The 23,393-nt window shown below is 41.5% G+C and overlaps 1 protein-coding gene across 1 annotated transcript in view; it reads left to right on the forward strand.

The window, feature by feature from the left end:
- LOC138826372 (N-alpha-acetyltransferase 25, NatB auxiliary subunit) overlaps positions 1–22,324 on the forward strand; it is a 47,989-nt gene extending 25,665 nt beyond the window's left edge. Inside the window, exons 12-24 of the mRNA XM_070021466.1 lie at positions 1,320–1,530; positions 3,395–3,484; positions 4,579–4,759; positions 7,047–7,146; positions 10,638–10,789; positions 11,243–11,368; positions 12,333–12,576; positions 12,942–13,065; positions 14,625–14,690; positions 15,967–16,064; positions 18,115–18,225; positions 18,915–19,061; positions 19,709–22,324. Coding sequence (XP_069877567.1) covers positions 1,320–1,530; positions 3,395–3,484; positions 4,579–4,759; positions 7,047–7,146; positions 10,638–10,789; positions 11,243–11,368; positions 12,333–12,576; positions 12,942–13,065; positions 14,625–14,690; positions 15,967–16,064; positions 18,115–18,225; positions 18,915–19,061; positions 19,709–19,831 — 1,773 coding nt within the window. The 3' untranslated portion in view covers positions 19,832–22,324. The remainder of the gene's footprint in view (positions 1–1,319; positions 1,531–3,394; positions 3,485–4,578; positions 4,760–7,046; positions 7,147–10,637; positions 10,790–11,242; positions 11,369–12,332; positions 12,577–12,941; positions 13,066–14,624; positions 14,691–15,966; positions 16,065–18,114; positions 18,226–18,914; positions 19,062–19,708) is intronic.
- Positions 22,325–23,393: the final 1,069 nt, after the last annotated feature.

Raw genomic sequence — 23,393 nt, forward strand, 5'->3', positions numbered from 1 at the left:
GTGCTTGCAAGGCAGGCTTTCTGCCACTGGAGTCACACACCCCCATCTCAGGACTTTTGCCTACTAGGCTCTGTCACTTGAGACTTACCCCCATTATATCATTTCATTCTGGGATAACTGGAGATTTTTGTGTTAGTTGGAGATGAGGCTCAAGTGCAAGCAAAGTAGAACAGTACCTGAGCTCAGGACCTGTACCCCCAGCAAATTTCTTTGTAAATCACTGGGCATAGTGGCTCAACACCAATAATCCTCCCTACTCAAGAGGCTGAGATAAGGAGGATGGAGGTTAGAAGTCAGCTTTGGTCAGAAAGTTCTAGAAACTCACCTCAACCAATAAAAACTGAGTGTGTTGGTGCATGACTGTTCTCTGCACTGAGGGAAGTATAAATGAGAAGATTTAGTCTAAGTCAACCTGGGCAAAAAAATGAGACCCTATTCCAGAAACAATGCAAGCAAAAGGGCTGAAGGCATGGATCATGTGGTAGCAAGCACAAAGCCCCTGAGTTCATAACCCAAATACTGTCCACAAAATAATTTATTGTAAATGCAGTTTATGGTGTGTGTGCGCCAGTCCTGGGGCTTGAGCTCAGAGCCTGGGCCTTCTCTCTGGGCTTTTTTCTCAAGAGTAGTGTTCACAGCTCCACATCTGGCTTTTCTCATGTATATTTAGAGTCTCATGGATGTTCTACCTGGGCTGGCTATGAATCTCGATCCCTAAATCTCAGCCTCCTGAGTAGCTAGAATTATATGTGTGAGCCACTGATGCCTGGCTACCTTTTTTTTTTTAAGTCTTCCTTATGATACCTTTTCATTACTCTAGTACATACTCAAGATGTCACAACTTGTGAAATATTTTTATGATGTTTTTGATTTCTGTAGACCTGTAGTAAGGGTACAAGTCATAGTTTTGGACAGCAGTGAAGGAATGTGCTAGGTTCACCTGAGTCACAGCATTTGTGTTGCCCTGACATCTTTTTTTTTTTTTTCCTCGGGAGTTGGGTTGAACTTAGCCTGGGTGCTATCCCGTCCCTGAGCCTCTTTTGCTGAAGGCTAGCCTTCTACCACTTGAACTATAGCGCCAGCGCCACTTCTGGCTTTTTCTGTGTATGTGGTACTGAGGAATGGAACCCAGGGCTTCATGCATGCTAGGCAAACACTCTACCACTGAGCCACCTTTATAAGCTGTTAGTAGATGGAAAATGGTGTATTAAATCTGGAATTTATGTTTTTGTTTTTGTTTCTGATAGCTTTATCCAGACCATTTCTATTTGTGGAGTTACAGTTTGAGATTTGTATTCCTTTTTTTTCTCATTCTGCAGTTCATTAATCAGTTACTTGGAGTCGTTCCTTTGTCGACACCCACAGAGGATGATAAGCTTGCACTGCCTGCTGACATCCGAGCTCTGCAGCAGCATTTGTGTGTGGTGCAGCTGACGAGGTTACTCGGTTTGTACCACACTATGGATAAAAATCAGAAACTGAGTGTGGTCAGAGAACTGATGTTAAGGTACCAGCATGGACTAGAATTTGGTGAGTAGCCTTGTGTGATGTCCAGTATTTGCCTGACCTGTTTATACTTCCAAGTCAGCTGTTTGGTCAGCCATCACCACATGTCTCATTGTACTTGCTAAGGAGCACATTTTATTGGGTGGGGATACTGCCCACACTGGGAGCTTAAGATCATTATAATTGGGAGTATAGCTCCTGCTATATGGAGCTTTATATGAATTGCATAGTTGATGATTGTCATATTTGGGGGGATATAGGCTTTAATATTCTCTATAGTTAAGAAAAGGAATAACACACACACACACACACACACATATAGGCTTTAATATTCTCTATAGTTAAGAAAAGGAATCTCTCTCTCTCTCTCTCTCTCTCTCTCTCTCTCTCTCTCTCTCTCTCTCTCTCTCTCTCTCTCTTTCTTTCTTTCTTTCTTTCTTTCTTTCTTTCTTTCTTTCTTTCTTCCCAGGGCCTGAGCTTCTTTTGATCAAGGCTAACACTCTACCACTTAAGCCATTATATATATATATATATATATATATATATATCTTTTAATTTTTATTTTTTTGTCGCTCATGGGGCTTGAACTCTGGGCCTGGGTGCTCTCCCTCAGCTGTTCAGCTCAAGGCTAGCACTTTACCATTTGAGCCACAGCACCACTTCTGGTTTTCTGGAGTCTCATGGTCTTTCCTACCTGGGCTGGCTTTAAACCACAATTCTCAGATCTCAGTTTCCTGAGTAGCTAGGATTACAGGCATGAACCACTGGCGCCTGGCCTCTCTTATCTCCAGAGAACTATGCAGAAAAAGCCAAAAGTGGTGCTGTGGCCTAAGTGGTAGAGCACTAGCCTTGAGTACAGAGACATTTGGGCAGAATCCAGTACCTAAGTTCAAGCCCCAGGACTGGTAGAAAAAAAAAATAGATGAAGTAAGGTGTATGATATTAATATAGTTATTTATATATGGGCCTTGATTCTTTACCTAAAAACTTTTTGAAACCTTCACATTGGGTCCAGGCTAAATACTGTGTGTTCGCTTGGGCTCTCTCTGGTCTAGCTGAGTATAATCTAATCTTTTCATTCATGACCCAGAGTGCACAGAACTAGGAATTGAATTCAGAGCCTCACATAAGCTAGCCAAAACTCTACCACATAGCTGCTTCCCCAGCCCTTATGCATTTCTTCTGGTACTCAGCCTGTTTTTGTTTCCTTTTCCCTTTCCTCTTCTCATCACATTCCTTCCTTTAAAAACTCTTTTGGGGAGGGGGCTGGGAAGGTGGCTCAGTGGTAGAGTGCTTGGCCTTGCATATATGAGGCCCTGGGTTCGATTCCTCAGCAACTCATAAGCAGAAAAAACCAGAAGTGGCTTTGTGGCTCAAGTGGTAGGGTGCTAAGCTTGAGCTGAAGAGCTGAGGGACAGTGCCCAGGCCCAGAGTTCAGGCCCCACACCGACAAAAAAAAAAATCTTTTGGGTGGGCCTCTGGTGGCTCATGCCTATAATTTTAGCCATGCTGGATGTTGAGATTTGAGGATCAAGGTTTGAAGCTTGGGCAGGAAAGTTCATGAGACTCTTAGCTCTAAACACCAAAAGTCCAAAAGTGGAACTGTGTCTTCTGTGGTAGAGTGCCAGCCTTGAGCAAAACAGAACAGCTCAGAAACAGCTCCAGGATTGGCGTGCACGCGCATGCGCACACACACACACACACACGCACATATACACACACACACACACATATACACACACACACATATACACACACACACATACACACACACACACACACATATACACACACACACACACACATACACAAAGAAAACAAAAAACCTTTGGGACAGTAATAAATAGTAATAAATGAACAAATGTTACTTTTTTTTAATTCCTCATAGGAAAATCCTGTTTGAAAACAGAATTGCAATTTTCTGACTATTACTGTCTCCTTGCTGTCCACGTGCTCATTGATGTATGGAGAGAAACAAGTGAGTCTGATAATTTCAATGTTACTTTTGTTTTTGTTTTTTTGTCCTTTGGATTGAACTATTTGCAGTATGCTTTGCCAGCTGTTACATCATTATCTTCGGTTTTGTCCTGGGGCTTGAACTCAGGGACTGGGCGTTCTCCCTAGGCTTTTGTGCTCAAGGCTAGTTAGTGCTCTACCACTTTGAGCCACACCTCCATTTCTGGCTTATTGGTAGTTAAGAGTCTCATGGACTTTCCTGCCTCAGCTGGCTTTGAACCTCCATTTTTAGATCAGCCTGGATTACAGGTGTGAGCCACTAGAACTCAGTTCTGATTCCTTTTTTTTAATGACTGTAAGTACTGGATTCTCTCCTTAGGATGTAACTCAAGAATTGCTTCATGCTTTTAGGTCTTTCTTGTACTCTTCAGTGGCTCTAATAGAGGAATCAAGACTTAAATTTATCCTGCTACCTGTAATCAGGATGATTTTAAGTTCATACATCTCTAGTTTGTTTCCAGGTGTGTTTGAATAATACAAAGCTATGATAATGGCAATATGATAAGTAGATGGAACAGAATGGGCCTATTTACCTAAGACAGTTTTATATACACAGATGTACATTTTTTGGAGTAAGTTCTGATGTATTTATTTATTTATTATTTTTTGTGCCAGTCCTGGGCTTGAACTCAGGGCCTGAACTTTTTCACTTAAGGCTACCACTCTACCACTTGAGCCACAGCTCCACTTCTGGCTTTTTGGTGGTTAATTGGTGATTAAAAATTTCACAGACTTTCCTACCTGGGCTGGCTTCAAACCACATTATTCAGATTTCAGCCTCTTAAGTAGCTAGGATTGTAGTCTTGAGCCCACCGGTGCCCAGTAACTCTTGAGTTTTTTGTAGAGGGCATATTTAAGAATTAGCTTAACAATTGAGGGGCTATTAGGGAAATTTCCTATTTCAGTTCACAGGTTTATAACTAAAATTGATTACTTGCTACCTAAAATTATTTGTGGAGTACTTAAGGGAGGTGATGGTATCAAAGGGTTTTTCTTTATTTGTTTTGAGAAACTCTGCTGTCAAGATCAGGGGATAATGATCTACTCTGGTTTTAGGTGATGAGACTGCGGTGTGGCAGGCCCTGACTTTGCTGGAAGAAGGGTTAGCCCACAGCCCTTCCAACGCTCAGTTCAAATTGCTGCTTGTTCGAATCTACTGTATGCTGGGTGCATTTGAACCGGTGGTGGATCTTTACTCCAGCCTCGATGCTAAACATATCCAGCATGATACCATTGGGTTGGTAGTATATACTCTGAGTAATGGGCAGGCAGCCACCTCAGCAAGGCAATGTAGGATTCTGACTAGATTTGAGCAGTACAACTGCTCATGATGTTAATTTAGCACCTACTATGACTTGTTGCAGATCATCTATCACCCAGGATTTTATGATAATTTAAAATTTTGCATTTATTAAATGGTCACATTTTTTCCCCCAAGGACAGCATCCAGCTACATACAGTTTCTTTTTGATGCTAATGATTAAACCCAGGGCCTTTTAATGCTATGTGTGCTGACAAGCTATATGTATTCTGGGGGGGCGGGGGGGTGTCTTGAACTCTGAGCCTTGGTGCTGTCCCTAAGAGCTTTTTATTCAAGGTTAGTATGCTACCATTTGAACCACAGCATCACTTCTGGCTTTTTCTGTGATTAATTGGAGATAAGAGACTCATGGATTTTCCTGCCTGGGCAGACTTCTAATGTGAACCTCAGATCTCAGTCTCCTGAGTAGCTAGGATTCTAGGTGTGAGCCACCTGTGCCTGACTCAAACTATATGTATTTTGAACCTTCTTTTTTTGTGTGCCAGAACTGGGGCTTTTGCTCTTGCTTGGCTTTTTCCCTCATGGTTTGACTCTGTTCCTCAACCTATTTCTAGTTTTTTTTTTTTTTTTTTTTTGGGGTCCGGTCGTGGGGCCTGAACTCTGGGCCTGGGCGCTGTCCCTCAGCTCTTCAGCTCAAGGCTAGCGCTCTACCACTTGAGCCACAGTGCCACTTCCGGCTTTTTCTTTTTGCTTATGTGGTGCTGAGGAATCGAACCCAGGGCCTCATGCATGCAAAGCAAGCGCTCTACCACTGAGCCACCTTCCCAGCCCCTAGTTCAGACTTTTTGCTGGTTAATTGGAAGGTAAGAGTCTCTCAGCTTTGTCTGCCTTGATCTGCAGATCTCAGCCTCCTGAGTAGCCAGGATTCACAAGTGTGAACCACCAGTACTTGGCTTCATATCTTATTGTTTTGATGGTACTAAGGTTTAAACTAGGGCCTGTACTTGTTAGGCAGGCAGTCTTTTTTTTTGGGTCGGTCATGGGACTTGAACTCTGGGCCTGGGCGCTGTCCCTCAGCTCTTCAGCTCAAGGCGAGAACTCTACCACTTGAGCTACAGCGCCACTTCCGGGTTTCTGGTGGTTTATTGGAGATAGGAGTCTCACGGTCTCTCCTGCCCGGGCTGGCTTTGAACCACGATCCTCAGATCTCAGCCTCCTGAGTAGCTAGGATTACAGGCGTGAGCCACCAGCGCCCGGCCAGGCAGTCTTTTATTTGAGCGATGTTGCCAGCCTTATTTGAGTAGTGATTTTTTTGTTTGAATTTTCCTGGATCATGATTCTTCGTATTTATGCTTCATAATAGCTAGGATAGCTGGAATGACAGACATGTACCACAATGTCTAGCTTTTGTTGGTTGAGATGAAGTCTTATGAACTTTTTGCCTGGGTTGGCCTTTAACCTTGATCCTGTTGATCTTAGCCTTGAGTAGCCAGGACTAAACACTTGAGCCACTCTATCCAGCAGCACATTATTTTGAAGTCTTCTTTCTCATTGAAATAGAGATATGTACTTTATTATCCTGAGATATCCTTTTATATGTATACATACATACATATTTGTTTTGTGTGTATACTATATGCATACATATTTGTGTTTATGTCATACACAATACACATATACTTCTTATTGAGACATCCTTTCAGATTTGGGTTTTGGCTATTATTACTTGAGGTCATTTAATGTCCCTTACAGTGATGTTTAAGAAGTCAGCATTAGCCAGGCACCAGTGTCTAATCCTAGGTGCTCAGGGGGCTGAGATCTGAGAATCACAGTTCGGAGCCAGCCGGAGCAGAAAAGTTTTCAGGAGACTCTTTATCACCACTCAGAAAGCATAAGTGGGTGTGTGGCTCAAAAGTGGTAGAGCAAATAGCTTTGACCAAAAAAATAGCTCAGGGACAGCCCCTAGTCCCTGATTCAAGCCCCACAGCTGATCGGGGCAGAAGTGGGGAAAAGACAGCATTATGTTTTCTTACAAGTTTTGTGTTCTATTCATCATTGAGGAAAAGAAAGTATTGCATAGAACTTTAGGTTTCCCATAAAACCAAATGAACTTTGATTTTTATTTTTTAATTTATTTCTGTGTATTAGTTTATTTTGGTTGGAGACCTTGCATAGTATGCCTTGCCATAGTAATTTGAAGCATGTATTTGCCACCAGAGTTAGAAAATGTGTTTTGTTTTTTTTTTTCTTTTCTCTCATCTAGTTATCTTTTGACCCGGTACGCCGCATCCCTAGGTCAATACGCTGCTGCCTCCCAGTCCTGTAACTTCGCACTCAGGTTTTTCCACTCCAACCAGAAAGATGTAAGTGAAAAGCCATTTCTTCTACTGACTGACATGGTTTCAAAGTTCACTACCTGTGTCTCGAGGACACGTGCTACGGCTCCCTGCTGTAGTACTGTCAGGTGTCCTTAGGCTAGGTCCTTCGGAAAGAGGTAGACTTAATTGTGTATGTTGAAATGTGGATATGTTCAATGGAGTCCTTGGAAAGTCACACTGAAAACGGATATTTAACAGACTAAGAAGTGTTTTGCCTCTCAGATGTGTCTTTGAGAGCCTTTCTCTAAGGCTATAGTGTAGCCCGGAAGCTTGGAGCCTGGGATGCCGTGGAATTGTCTGCTAGCGCCTGGTTCCTGTTACCTTAATTTGTGAAGTTCACTGTGCTCTGTGCCAATGGTGCATGCAGTTAGAATTAGAGGTAATGTATGTAGGATTATGAAGCTGATCAGTTGAAGGACTTTTAAGGAAACCTTGGTCAATTGTATTTTGTAACTGAGAGCTTCTTTGTGCCATAATTCCAGGATGGGACTTGGACTGTAGGTTTACTGCAAGCCAACTTGGGCGCCAAGTTGGGTTAAGTGGAGGTTTTGGGGGAAAAATAATAATGCTGTCAGTCAGCTACCCTTGGTCTAGCTACACAAGAAGTAGGTGAGGTCACTGCCAGCTTGGTTTTCACATCTCCTGCCTGGAACTTGGGGGTGCTGGATATTTGCCCATAGCTTTCCATTCTTATGTTCTCTCTGCAGCTGAGGAATTTACCTTCTGGAGATCTTCTTGGAAGCATTCTTGAATTTTTAAAAACGCTTTTTAACTATAAAAGCCATGGCTGTTTTATTTGCCATCGGGTTCTTCAGTGGAGTGTATTACATGGAAGGCAGTGCAGAAGCATTGCTAAATACAGATTCCTTGTTCCCAGTTTCTGGTGGTTATGTTCTAACAGACTTTAGGGCCTGGCCTCCATGAGTGGAGCGGCAAAGGAGAGCTTGAGGCATGTAGGAGACAGGGCCTCTCAGACCCTTCTCCCTGTTACTCGGTGACTGATAGCTGATCAGACACAGCTTCTGACTAGGGAGAATAGGAAGTGCATATCAGCCCCTGAGCACAAGGCTTGACTTGGAGGCAGGTTGGTGTCCCTTACAACATTGGGTCTGTAAATCTCTTCATGTAGGTGGGTGGCTGAGGCTGAGTTTTCACTCCTGTCCAGTCAGTGTCTGTGCTTGCCTTCTTAGGTTTTCAAGGAATTTCATTTGTTGAAAATCAAAAGAAGTAGTTTCATCAAATCTCATGATTTTGGCTTTCCTTCTGCGTTTATGAGGAGGTTAAAAATATATTTGATTTACTTGCGTGGTGTGTGCATGCTAGTTTTGGGGATTGAACTCAGGGCCTTGAGCTCTTGCTAGGTTTTTTTACCTTTTTTGCTTATGGTTGATACTCTACCACTTGGGTCATGCTTCCATTTCCAGCTGATTAATGAGGCATAAGAGTGGAGGCTGTGTCTTCCTGAGCCAACCCTCCGACCTTAGCCTTTTGAGTAGCTAGGATTACAGGTGTAAGCCTCTGATGCCTCCTTGTTCAGTGGTAGATTTTCCTATCCAAAAAATGACTGAAATGTTTGTACTTATATTGTACTTGTATTCATAAAGGTTATTGTTTAGGGTCTGATGTCCATGCACTTTGCTATTTTTTAGAGTAACCAGGGTTCATTTCAGGACTTTCTCCGGGATCTAAGTAGCCTCACCAGTAAATAAGTTGTAGGTTACGGACACCATACTCCACTCAAAAGTCTTCACAGTGCCTGTGGCTTCTGGGTTTGCCTGCAGTTCCCGTGGGGGCCGTCCTCTCCCATAGCGGCACTTCCCCAATTCCTTGTCTGGCTCTGCAGCGGTACTTTGCTGCTGTGTTTAAGGAGGACTATCTAAATGACACAAGTGGGGAGTTACACCGCCTGGTCTTTTTTTGAAACGAATATATGTTTCTTCCTAAAGTGGTATTTCATGGACCACTCAGAAATAAAACTGCCCCTATGCTTGGCGAAGGATGGGTTTTCTCCTTTAACCATAGCATATTTTGGAGCTGGAGTTTATAAATGTGCTTGGAATTGCAAAAATCATATATCTTATCTCGATTACTCAATCAAATATTCCCAGTTTTTTCCAGTTGTAACTCCCTATTGCAAGAGCTGGTAATAAAGCTTGCGCTGTTTTCTAAGCCCAGGGGCTGTAGGATTGACTAACGTACTGGCCTCCGCTTGATGGGGCATTTCACTGTCCTCCATCAAGCTAGAAGGTGCAGTTGAGCTTTTTTCAGATAGTCCTTCTTTAAACATACAGGATCACAAGTAATCTTTTTAATTTTCTTGTGTCCGTCCGTCTTTAATTTCTCCAGATACTGCAGGCAAACAGCTCGCCGAGGTGTCCCATGGGGGTTTAAAAGCCGCATCGAATGCAGTTGAATTAGCAGCGCCCGCGGCGCAATCCCGCGGCCTGAAATGAACCCTGCGAGGCTGTGTATCAGAGGGTATGTTGTTGACTATTGGCCTATTTTCCTACTTGGCAAATTACTGAGACACAATAGAGCTGGGGGTCGAGCTGACAAGCTGAGGCTATGCAAAAGGCCAGCTTTTCTAGAAAGGATCTTTGTTGGGAAAAGTTTTGAGCTAAATCTTTTTCTTGGCCAAAAAGGTGACCACTGTCTTCTGATCCTGATGGCATAGGCCCATTTCCGTGAAATGTTCTTCCCTGAGCGTGCCTTTGATGTTGCCAGGATTCCCATGGAAATTCCCATTGACAATTCTTTATCTTGCCTCTGTTCTGTACCATTTCATGTATCCATTTTTAATCTCGATTAAAATGCTTGTGGCGAGTGTTCCTTTTACTTGGAAATCTCAAGCAGAGATCTTGGGTAGTCTGGACGCATAGAAAGTTGGTTGTGGAAGGAAGTCTTTGTCAGAACGGATTCTGACATGAGTTTTTATGAATCTTTGTAGTGTCTTCTATCCTGAAAGAATGCAAATCTGCCCTGTGTGTCTGGTGCTGTGTTCAAAAAGAAAGAAACAGAGATCAGCCTTTTTTTGAAGGAAATTCGTTTTCACTCTGGGTGGGGTGTGGCTATATTATTCTGGCATCCTTGGAATCTTTGTATAAAAATGTAGATTATTGTGATGCAGACAGACATGGAGTAAATCCCTTCCAGAATGGCACAATGGGCCTTTTGACTGACACCATCAGTCCTGCTGCACTGAGAGGCAGGATTGCCCAATCTGTGAGATGCTAGCCATACCTACTACCATTGGGCCACTGTGGTTGGGAACACTAAGAAAAGGGACAGTTGACTCAGCTACTAAAGGAAGAAAAATACTATTTTTTAAAGCTCGGTGACCAAGACCTTTAAAGATCAGATTCAAAGCCTTACTTTTAGCCACAAGTATTGTGTTTTTGCTGACCAAAAATAGAAGCGTTGCTTACATTGTCTGACTTGTGAAATATTTACACGAAGGTGATATCTTTCCTTCTTAGACCTCAGAATATATCATTCAAGCTTACAAATATGGTGCATTTGAGAAGATCCCAGAGTTTATCGCTTTTAGGAACAGGCTGAATAATTCTCTTCATTTTGCACAAGTCCGTACTGAACGGATGCTGTTAGACCTTCTACTTGAAGCAAATATGTAAGTATTTCATAAGGAACTTACAGTCACAGAAGCTAAGGGGTTAGATCTGATGCTCCAAGCCACTATGGGTATCATTGCCATTTAAATTGAGGAAAAATGGGGTGGGAGTAAGAGTGTGGAAATGGAACCACAGACTCTTGAGCCTGTCGTGAAGAATCGTGGAGCAGTTACATCTCGCACAGAGCTGCATTCTGTGGTCCTCATGTCCTGGTCCATATATACTCACCAGGTTCCCCTCTTCTACAAGCAGGGCTCTCAGAAGTTAGTGCTGGTCTTTGTCTTGGTTGGACTTAAGAAGTATTTATCTTGCTGTGTTGTATTTTATTTTATGTGAGCCTTACTCCTTAGCTTCTTTTCCTCTTCCCCCTTTTTTCTTTGTAATGAAAAAAAAGTCCTAATTTTTTATGACTGCTTTGTTATGGAAATAAAACATAATTATCTTTATTACAGATCGAGCAGCTTAGCAGAAAGTATAAAATCAATGAATCTTAGGCCAGAAGAAGATGACATTCCATGGGAAGATTTGCGAGACAACAGAGACCTAAATGTTTTTTTCAGCTGGGATCCAAAAGACAGGTAACTGGAACTCAACCTCAAGAATTAGTTTTGAAAGAATCAGGATGGATCTAAGATTTACATGAAAAAGTGAATAAAAGGCTCCTTTTGATGTAAATGTGGTATGTTGTTGGGATCAGAAAATGTAAGTAAAGCCAGATAAATAAGATATGTCTCACCCTATATTAGGACTGTGGCTAATCTAAAGGTTAGATATATTTCACAGCTCAGATCAGAATAAATTCCAGATGGATTAATAGGCTCAACGCCAATTTTTAAGCAATGGCTGTTGTTCTTGGAATTTGGTAGCTATCTTACTCTGTTTATTTTTTTGGGGGGGGTGGGGGGTGCCAGTACCAAGATTGAACTCAGGGTCTGGGTGCTCTCCTTTAGCTTTTTTGCTCAGAACTGTAGCTCTACTGGCAAGAACTTTTTTTTTTTTTTTTGGTCGGTCATGGGGCTTGAACTCTAGGCCTGAGCGCTGTCCCTCAGTTCTTCAGCTCAAGGCTAGTACTCTCCACTTGAGCCACAGTTCCACTTCCGGTTTTCTGGTGGTTTTTATTAGAGATAAGAGTTTCACGGCCTTTCCTTCCAGGCTGGCTTTGAACCCCTCAACCTCCTGAGTAGCTAAGATTACAGGCGTGAACCACTGGTGCCTGGATTTTTTTTTTTTGGTGGGGGGGCAAGTCCTGGGGCTTGAACTCAGGGCCTGGGCTCTAGCCTTGAGCCTCTATCATGTAGTATTTTAAACATCAGAGAAAAAAAAATCTTAAGAGAAAGAATGACTCATTAGGTAGGTTATCATGCCCATTTTATTGACAGTAAAATTAACGGGAATCAGTAGTTTCTCTGCTTGTCTAAAATCAGTCAGACAGTAAATGAAAGTTGAGAGACTATTCAGAGGCATCTTGGTGAAAGTGATATTGAAAGGTTTGAAGGCAACAGGTCAGAATAAAACAGATGGTCTGGGATGTTTCTGTTTAAGGGATGTTTCTGAAGAACATAAGAGACTTTCCTTGGAAGAAGAGACCCTGTGGTTAAGGATCCGCTCCCTCACATTAAGGCTTATTAGTGGACTTCCCAGCCTCAACCACCCCATGGAGCCAAAGAACTCTGAGAAAAGTGCTGAGAATGGTGTGTCCTCCCGGATTGATATTCTCCGCTTGCTCCTTCAACAGCTGGAGGTAGCTGTGGAAATGGGAAAGAGATTCATTGAGAAGGAAATTCAGGTATCAATATATATTTGCCATTTACAGTACTTACACTCAGACTTTCTTTTAAAAGATAGGACTTTGAGTTGTTTTTTTTTTTTTTTTTTGGTTGATTGTGGGGCTTGAGCTCTGCGCCTGGGCATTGTCCCTCAAGCCCTCACCACTTGAGCCACAACGCCACTTCTGGTTTTCTGGTGATTTATTGGAGATAAGAGTCTCAGTCTGGGCTGGCTTTGAACCTGTCTTCTCAGATCTCAGCCTCCTGAGTAGCTAGGATTACAGGCATGAGCCACCAGGGCCCGGGCAGATTGAGTTTTACCTAATAGTTTATAGTGTCTTCTTAACTTGCATGGATTAAAGGACAGCATTGTTTCTCATTTCAGTATCCTTTCCTTGGTCCTGTACCCACCAGAATGAGTGGATTCTTTAATTCTGGCTGTTCCCAATGCCAGATAAGTTCCTTTTATCTCATTAATGATATTTATGAGCTGGATACCAATGGTTTAGGTAAGTATACACATGTACTTTCTTGTTGTTTTTTTTGCCAGTGAAAACCTAGTAATGAATAAAATTTAAGTTTTCACATTTAGAAACAGGTGCAGTAGATAGATGCAAGGTGGAAATTGTTCTGGAAATATCTGACAGGTTTCAAAGCGCTACGTGAGAGGTCATCTCTGTGTTAAAGTTGTGTTAGATCTAAAAGGGGAAGAGCTTCTAGGTACTTCTAGATATTCTTTTTTTTTTTTCTTGGGTCCGTTTGTGGGGCCTGAACTCTGGGCTGGGCGCTATCCCTCAGCTCTTCAGCTCAAGGCTAGTGCTCTACCACTTGAGCCACAGCGCCACTTCCAGCTTTTTTCTTTTTGCTTATGTGGTGCTGAGGAATCAAACTCAGGGCCTCAGGCATGCAAGGCAAGCGCTCTACCACTGAGCCACCTTCCCAGCCCCTCTAGATATTCTTGAACTTTCACATTGAATTGTATTTTTTGGTCAGACGTGGGATTTTTGAACTCTGAGCCTGGGTGCTGTCCCTGAGCTTTTCAGTTCAAAGCAAGTACTCTAGCAGTAGAGCCACAGTGCCACTTCTGGTTTTCTGGTGATTAATTGGAGATAAGAGTCTCATGGACGTGCCTGCCCTGGCTGGCTTTGAACTGTGATCCTCAGATCTCAGCCTCCTGAGCAACAAGGATTACAGGCATGAGCCACTGGTTCCCAGCTTGATTGTATTTTTAAAATGAAATACTAAACTATCAAAAGCAATTTTGTTTCTGAGTTTTCAGCTCAATGGAGTGTGCTGGCTGGTTGGTTGTGGGACTTGAACTTGTGGCCTGGGCACTGTCCCTGAACTTTCTTGCTCAAGGCTAGTGCCCTACCACTTTGAGCCACAGCACCACCTGCAGTTTTCTGGTGGTTAATTGGAGATAACAGTCTTTCAGACTTTCTTGTGAGGGCTGGCTTTGAATTGTGATCCTCAGATCACAGCTTCCTGAGTAGCTAAAATTCACAGGCATGAGCCACTGGTGCCGACTTGTTTGTATTTTTTTTTTTCCCTAATTGCATATGGTTTGTAGATTCTACAAGCCTAACAGGTTTAAAGTACCCCAATCACATGGATTTCAAATCTTTTTACACAATTTTACATGCTCCTTTGGCAGAAAGGTCATTAGGTGGTACCTAATTTTTTGGTCGATTGTGGGGCCTGAACTCTGGGCCTGGGCACTGTCCCTCAGCTCTTCAGCTCAAAACTAGCACTCTACCACTTGCCACTGCACCACTTTCAGCTTTTTCTGCTTATGTGGTGCTGAGGAATCAAACCTAGGTCCTCATGCATGCAAGGCAAGCGCTCTACCACTGAACCACCTTCTGAGCCCTGGTACCTTTCTTTTTCTTTTCCTTTCCCTCTGTCATTTTCTGCCCTCCCAATCCCCACCATGAATAATGGAATTTAGATGTCTTGTTCTTAGTGATAAAGAAGGTCCTTGCTCATGATTTGTTCCCAGATGTTGATCTTCCTGCTTTATGTTATTTGAAAATCTGAAAAAGGGCTATTTTTTTCCCCCCAATTCTAGAGGATACAGTGGAGATACAGGAGCGAGTAGAGAATAGTCTTAAGTATTTACTAGAACAGTTAAAAGGTAAGTAACCCGTGTATTCCTGAATTGTCTATGGATATTAGCAATAGGTTTGTTGTTGTTGTTCTTGGGCCGCTACTGGGCTTAAACTCAGCCTTGTGCTCTCTTGCTTTTTTGCCCATGGCTGGTGCTCTTAACACTTGAGCCTTTCTTCCATCCAGTCTGGTATTTTGCTAATTAATTAAAAATAAGAATCTTTGGATTTGTTCTCAGTAGTACCCTCCTGAGTAGTTAGGATTATTTCTTACATTTATAATCATCACTGAAATTCATGTATTGGGATATTTGGATACTTGATTATTGCTTTGGAATTTAATTTCTAGGAATGAAATTGTTTAGAATTCTAGATCTGTAAGGGCTTTTCTTCTCAAATCATCTTTTACTTTATTGCTGAGATGAAGCATGTCTGAAAAATTAAAAGATAGTCAAGAGTACAGCATCAGACATGGCGTAAAGAGGTGTTTGCACAGTGTACTCTTGGTTATTCAGTCCTTAGTGACACAAGTTCTTACATGTCATTCACTCAGTCTTAAAGTTAATGTGTCCATGACATACCTGAAATGTCTTAGTTAATGTCTAGCCCTAGTATATATAAATTTTAAGGCAATTATTTATATGTGAAGACTATAGACCTGTAATGAATGTGGTTTTTGGTTTCTTTTTTTTTTTTTTTGTCTTTTATGGGACTTGAACTCAGGGCCTGGGAACTGACCCTGAGCTTTTTTAAACTCAAGGCTAGCACTCTACCACTTCTTGTTTTTTGAATAGTTAATTGGAAATAGGAGTCTCCTATCCAGACTAGCTTCCAACTATGATCCTTGGATCTCAGCCTTCTGAGTAGCTAGGATTAAAGGTGTGAGCCACCAGCGCTGGGCCCAACATGTTTTTTTATTGAAAGCTACACTCTGATGTTTGATTTAAGTTGAAATGTGAGATTAAAAGAAATGAAAAGCTTTTTTTTTTTTTTTTTTAAGAAACAACTGCTTTGTGGAGAGTTAATTTTATTTTATTTTGGGGGGGGGGGAGGAGTCCGGTCGTGGGGCCTGAACTCGGGGGGCTGGACGCTGTCCTTCAGCTCAAGGCTAGTGCTCTATCACTTGAGACACAGCGCCACTTCCGGCTTTTTTCTTTTTGCTTATGTGGTGCTGAGGAATCGAACCCAGGACCTCATGCTTGCCTTCCCAGCCCCTAAAAAGCTTTTATAATTCAGTTTATACATTGTATTCTTAAAAGTAGTATTGAATGCCAAGATGAATAAATGTATTTTTTCTATTTTCAGATATCTTCAGTAAATGTAAAGGCAACCTCTTAGAAGTTAAGGATGGCAACTTGAAAACACATCCTACTCTTTTAGAAAATCTTGTCTTCTTTGTGGAGGTATGTTTTTGTTCTTTTCATGTTGTTCAGGATTCATTTTTCAACAATAAGCAGGTAATAGCTGCTTTATACCTGCAGTTTCATTTACGTAACCCAGCTCTGATTCATTAAAAAGCAGTTTAAATAATTTTCTTTTTTTTTGGGGGGGGGGGTCCAGTTGTGGGGCCTGAACTCTGGGCCTGGGCACTGTCCCTCAGCTCTTCAGCTCAAGGCTAGTGCTCTATCACTTGAGCCACAGCGCCACTTCCAGCTTTTTTCTTTTTGCTTATGTGGTGCTGAGGAATCGAACCCAGGGCCTCAGGCATGCAAGGCAAGTGCTCTACCACTGAGCCACCTTCCCAGCCCAGTTTAAATAAATTTCTAAATCAATTCCTTTTACAAATCTTAATATTTCATTCAGGTTAGTAGGTAGAACTTTAAAGTTGCTTTGTTCATCTCAGATTCTCCAGAATTACTCTAAGTCTAGCTGTTTTCTCTCTGTTATCCTTTCTGACTCTCCTAGATGTAGTTTAAGGAAATCATTCCAGCTTTTTTTAATTGTTTGCTGTTTACTGAGATACTCTGCAGTATAAAGGAATCTATGGGTTAGTACAGAAGGCACTTGTAGATGGAAAGCTCTTAGACCACATCTACAGCCCCCATCCCCATCCTTTTGCTGTATTTGTTAAATCAGGAGTTCTTTGTTGATATTTAATTGTTTAGGTTATGTTGTTAATTATACAGAGGGGGATATCACTGTTATATTTGCACAGATGTGCTTTTTAGAAAAGGACTTACTACATAGCCCAGGCTGGCTTCAAATTCATGATCTTTTTATTTCATGCTATAACTATATGTGCTAAACTTCCAAGTGCTAAAACTGTAGGTTTCCATCACCGTTCTTGGCAGTAGAACTTTTTTTTAAATGAGAAGGACCTTGTCATCCAGTATCTTTCCAGTATCCTATTCCTTTTTTTCACTTGTTTTCTTTCCCCCTTTTAGTGTGTAATTTCCTGAAGGCAGTATATACTATTCTAGTGACTAGCACGTGGTGACTGCCTAAGAGATAGGTAGTAAGCAAATAACTAGTAACTACACATACATGTACATATAAACACCGTAACATAGGAAGAGATGTCCAAATGATCAATACAGGGAGAGATACTTCCTGTTCCTCCATAAGTCAAGGTGTGTAGGTAAGATGGTATCTTACCTGGTAAGTGTTTGCAGAGAGCCATATATATATAAAGAACTTTTGGATTCCATGCCTAGGAATTTGGACTTTTTACTGTGTGAGTAGAGAGTTGTAGAACCCCTCTTCTATAGGAATGCTAAAGAAAACCAGAGTGGAGTGGAGGGTGGCTTCGAGCTTGGCAGCCAGTAGAAAGGATAAAGTGTTAGGCTATTACACTAGTCTGAGTAGATAGAGGCCTGGTGACTTAGGTTTTTTGGTTGCTGAAAGAACTTAAAAGGAGGAACAATCTTTTTGGCTCACAGTTTCAGAAGTTTCAGCCCATGGTCATCAGCTTGTGGCTGTGGGCTTCTGTGGGGCAGAATATGGTGGTGGTAGTCACACTAGAGGAGGCTGCTCATCTATGCGGCCAGGAAGCAGAGAGGCAGAAAGGGTAGGGACAGTGGAGTAGGGTTCTCTTCCCATTCAGCAGCCAAGAATCAGTGAGAAAGAGAGGGAGACAGGAAGAGGTGGGACAAGTATACAGACCTGTTTTCCTCCAGTGGGGCCCCACCTCTTAGTTTCCATCTCTTTTCAATAAGGCTGTCATTACAAATCCATCTGTGGTGTGTGAATCCACTAGTGAAAGCAGTCTATGGTGCAACCACTTCACAGCACTAAGCCTTTAACCCATGAGCTATTTTAGGGAAGACCTCACATGCAACCCTTAACACCTAGATCAACATGTGATTATAGGAAAGAGAGTGGAAATTGACAACAGAAATGGAAAAGATACGTAAATAAGTACCAGTTAGAATTTGTTTAATCCTTTGCCTTTAACTGCCTGATAATCTTGAGTATAATCTTTAATTGATGAATTTGCAAATTTTCCTCTTTCAGACTATTTCTATTATCCTTTGGGTATCCAGTTACTGTGAGAGCATCCTGCGACCGTTCAAACTAAATTTACAAAAAAAGAAAAAGAAGAAAAAAGAAACTAGCATCATCATGGTAGTATCAGAAAATTATGTCACAATCTCATTGCAGGCTGCCTGCCTTTTCTCTCTTCCTCCATGTTGTACAAGTCTTACGGATCTTATAGGCATTCTTTCTCTGAGAGAGAGAGAGAGAGAAAGCAAGAGTGTGTGCGTCTGGGGTTTGAACTCGGCCTTTGTGTGCCAGGCAGGCATTCTATCACTTGAGCCATGCCCCAGCCTTTTTATTTTCATTATTTTTCAAGAAGTGTCTTTGCCAGGGCTGGCCTCCATCCTATTTGTTTCCTACACCGCTGGGCCGACAGTTGCATATTATACCTCTCACGTGCATCACTGTGCCTGGCTGTGCTGTGTTGCTGTCCCAAACTGTGTCTATTTCTGGCGTTGGTTTTTTGTTTTTGCCAATCCTAGGGCTTGAATTTAGAGCCTGGACACTGTCCCTGAGCCCCTCTGTGCTCAAGGCTAGCATTCTACCACTTGAGCCACAGCGCAACTTGTCTTTTTCTGTTTATGTGGTACTGAGGATTGTGGAACCCAGGGCATGCATGCTAGGCAAGCAGTCTGCCACTAAGCCACATTCCTGGCCCTATTTCTGTTGTTAATAGCATCGAGTACTGGTATAATGAAGTTAGTACACATTGTGTAATGTAAACTCTGGAAATGTTTGATAATCTTTTAGCTCCCCTTTAATCTTTTTAATCCCAGCCGCCTGTCTTCACCAGTTTCCAAGACTATGTTACTGGACTTCAGACTTTAATCTCCAATGTTGTGGATCATGTTAAAGGGCTTGAAGCACATCTAATTGCACTTAAGCTTGAAGAACTTATTTTAGAAGATACTTCATTCTCTCTGGTAAGAGATATAGAAAACCAGCAATGTTTTTCAGTGTATATAGTTAAATGTTGCCTTTTATCACAAGGAAAAGGTATTCTCTCCTTTGAAGACTGGAGACTAGAAGGTAATTTGGCAGTAGTTTTTTTTTGGGGGGGGGAGCTTGGTTTAGGGAAGTAGTTCCTTTTTTTTTGGTGGGTAGTCAGGCTGTGGACTCAGGGCCTGGGCACTGTCCCTGAGCCCTTTTCTCAAGGCTAACACTGTACCACTTTTGAGCCACATGACACTTTGGGTTTTCTTCTGATTGGAGATAAGAGAATCATGGACTTTCCTGCCTGGCTTGGACTCTGTCCCTGAGCCTCTCTTTACTCAAGTGCTCTACCACTTGAGCCACAGCATCACTTCTGCTTTTCTGTGTAGTTTATGGGGAGATGACTTTCCTGCCCCAGCTGGCTTTGAACCATGATCTTCAGATTTCAGCCTCCTAGTAGCCAGGATTATAGGCATGAACCACTTGCATCCGGCTTGAGCCTGTTTGTTTTTGTTTTACCCTTTGACATAGAAAATTCCTGTTCGAATGACACTTGCAGTGAGTTGTTATCTGAGGAATTCTAACTTGTGAGAATGAATTTTGAGCAAGACTGCTTATTTTTTGACTGTCTTTGTAGGAAGAAAGGAAGGTTTCAAAGACTGTTCAAGGGAAGGTGAGAAGCAGTTACCTGCACTCACTCCTGGAGACAGGGGAGCTGCTGAAAAAAAGACTTGAGACCACAAAGAAGCTAAAGATTTAAGAAGGTACAATCCACAGGCCTTGATGACAACAGCTGAAAACGATGAAACCATCTTCCCAGCAAAAGCCACACTAGTTGACCATCGTTTTAATCCAGAACTTCCTCATAAAATGCATGGACTTTGATCGTGAATTAATTTTTTGAGGTATTAAATATGTACAACTGATTAAATTATTGTATATAAAGCAGAAGCAGGAGCCCTGAAGTGGGTTCGACAACTTTTTATACATGTTAATATGTATGTGGCAGCAACAAGAGAACCCCCCCCCCCACACACACACTCTTCTTCCCTCCTATCACCAGACACATCTCGGGGAGGTGGTGTTCTACAAAAGCAGCAATGGAACTGAGGTGTAGAGCATCCACTTTGAAGCCGCTGAGTTGCCCTTCCATACTGACAGTAGGAGTTTTGCTCTGTTCCTTGAGCTGTGAGGCAGAAGGCAGTAGAGGAGGCAAGATTGGGATGGATGGAGCCCTCCCACAGCTGCAGTCTCATTCCGAGGCTTCTCAACTCCCAACTCCCACGGAAGCCATGGCAGGTCCACTGAGGGCCTCACAGGAGGCTTGTAATTAGAGCCTGCCATTGAAAGCACCCGTCAAGATGACCACAGGTGCTTGTCTTCAGTCTAATAGTCTTGATAGCCAAGACATCCCCTATCCTAGCTTCTTTGAGAGTTAAGTCTCAGGGAGACAGGAAAAGCTGTTAATTTCCAGCTGTTTTGAGAAGCAGTACAGGTCACTTCATAAGCCTCCTGGAGTCATCCATTTAGCGAAGATAAGAATCACTAGGCTAATGAGAAGGTGTATATAACTTACGTGGTGAGTCAGATACTTAATTCCATTGGTTTTGTGAGTCATCTGTTGCAGGTGGTTCTTATATGTGTGTATATATGCTTGAAAATAAGATATACTTTTTTAGTGTTTTTAAGTCTGGGATTTGGGAAGGAAGGAATTGTATATTATGGATTTAATCTGGGTTTTAAGTTTTAGGCTGACAAAAGAAATGATTATCTAATGGATTTGATGTTTGATTCACTTTCTCGAGGCTTTGAGACTCACACCAGGATGCTATTTACTTTACCTGCAAGTCTAGTCCCAAGACTGTGGCTCCAGAGGTTTGCCTGGTAGAAAAAGATAAAAATTGCTCTTGAAAATGTTACACAATTTTCAGTTTGACAACTTTTTTTTTGTGTTTGAATCCCTGCTTGTTTTTGGTCTTTGTTACCTGAATATTGAGTTGGTAATTCTGTAATACGAGTGAAGAAATGAATTTGATGAGGAACCGTACGCATCTGGTGGAGGATGGGTCTGGTAGATAAGAACAGCCCTTCCTACATGCTGCTCCAGTGAAATGGGGTCATTTCTAAAGCAACTAAAAGCCAGCTGGGAAAATCTTTACAGAGCCTGCATTTTGTCTTTCATCTTGACTTTCTTAAATTAACAGTTTGATATGGTGATTAAAAACTGTTTAAACTTCATGGGAACTTTTAGAAATTACTCTATGGTCTGTTGGAAAGCCTATACCATTGAGTAATTGTAAAATACTATTTTTGATATAAATTAGTAGACAGTGTCATAGATCCATCCTAAAAGGAAGATCTTAAAAAAGATGAATTGAACATTCTGATTGTGACTCCTTTAACAACATATTTCATGATCTATGGCCTACTTCAGATGGACTGTGTGTGTATGCAGGGAGGGGTTGTATATATGGCACATGTTCTGGGAATGATGTTCCTATACAAATAGAAACGCTCTGAAATCAATCTAGCATGCACTTGGGCTGGCAGTGGTCCTAAGGGCACCGCATGACTAGTGGTCTTTAACCTTTCTCCTGCCCAGGGACATCTAGGACCTCTGCCAGTGTTACTGACACAAAACATTAGACTGGAGTTACGTTCTCTTTGTTACTTGCTGATTTTCCTACTAAATGTAGCTTTTCAGTTAGATCCGATTCTTAACATTTTGAGATAATTGTAAAAAAGAATGAAATTATGCAGAAATAGCTACCTTTTTATCTGTTCTGAAAACTCATGCACTATAAATTGTGTACAGTTAAATATATATACATATACATATATATATATATTCTTACGTGAGTAAAACCACCATCTCCCAGCAATTGTATGTCATTGCTATTTGAAGAGAATTCCCAAATAACCCAGTGCTGCTGCTGCTGTTTATGGTTTGTATAGGTTTTTTGTTTTGTTTTTGTGTGGTAAATTCATATTTAAAAAAAAAAAGCTAAGGAAAGAAACCACGACTACTGTTTACAGACTGAAAAATGATTGCTTTTTATACTACTGAGATCCTAAGTAAAGATTCTCCATAGGAAACATTTGGTTTAAATCATATCTCTGTGGATAAAAGGAAGAGACATTTTTAGTGTTCTCCACATAATGGAAGATGTACAAATGCCTAGTTGTGTTGCCCATCAATTTTGTATATTTTCATAATTTTGTTCAAAATTGCATTATATTTTGCAATCACTTACGTTCACTCTGGATTTGTCTTTCATTTTAACTTTTAATATAAAAGGGGTTTCAATGTATCTACAGCCTTGTTATTGAAACTTCCTAATTTGATGTGATTCATTAATATAGGCAGGAAGTCTAGTCTTCCTAAGTGATACATAGGACGTCTTCAAATTGGATGGGTTTATATAAACTTTTAGATTTTAAATTGGCGCTTCTTCCCGTTTCATGTTTTAGTCTAAATGACAAAATTTACTTCAATTTTGAATTGAATGCTCTATCTGCAACCAAATTATTTGTGAATTTTAAATTTTATGCTCAGGCCAACTTTTAAATTTAAAATTAGTGTCTTTGTGGAACCAGTATCTGTGCTGGTTATGTTTAAATGTGTCTCTTATCAAGCTTTGAATTGTTTGCCTAAGCTACTAGGAGTTTTTCTATGCAGCTCCTCCACTTTTTGTTTCCAGTGACTTAAATGTCAACCTGGCTTAACTGGCAGAAAAGCAGCAATCTAAGGATTTATTTGCCAACTCCTTGTAATTCGCATTTCTTTTTTTTTTTTTTTTTTTTGGGGGGGGGGTCCAGTCGTGGGGCCTGAACTCTGGGCCTGGGCACTGTCCCTCAGCTCTTCAGCTCAAGGCTAGTGCTCTATCACTTGAGCCACAGCGCCACTTCCAGCTTTTTTCTTTTTGCTTATGTGAGGAATCAAACCCAGGGCCTCAGGCACGCAAGGCAAGCGCTCTACCACTGAGCCACCTTCCCAGCCCGTAATTTGCATTTCTTTGTTGGTGTACAAATCAGACATTATCATCTCTGATGCAGTTTGATGGCATTTCCAGTGGTCAGTAGAAAATATTTTTTAAACTTTAAAGTTGGACTGAATTATATCATCTAGTTATCTAAAACTCTAAAAAGGTTATCAGTAAAACTAAGAAATACTATACCTATCTCATGAAAAGTAACTGCTGTGTTCTTTAGTGTTGAGTTTTAAGGACAAGAAGATAGGCAACATATTTAAGAGCCACAGTTAATTTACAAGAGTAGAAAATAACAAGTGGAAATCAACGGAGGCTTTCCCTTGTGCTAGA

Source organism: Dipodomys merriami, unplaced genomic scaffold, assembly GCF_024711535.1.
Source record: "Dipodomys merriami isolate MVZ:Mamm:240054 unplaced genomic scaffold, mDipMer1.0.p SCAF_142, whole genome shotgun sequence".
Lineage (NCBI taxonomy): Eukaryota > Metazoa > Chordata > Mammalia > Rodentia > Heteromyidae > Dipodomys > Dipodomys merriami.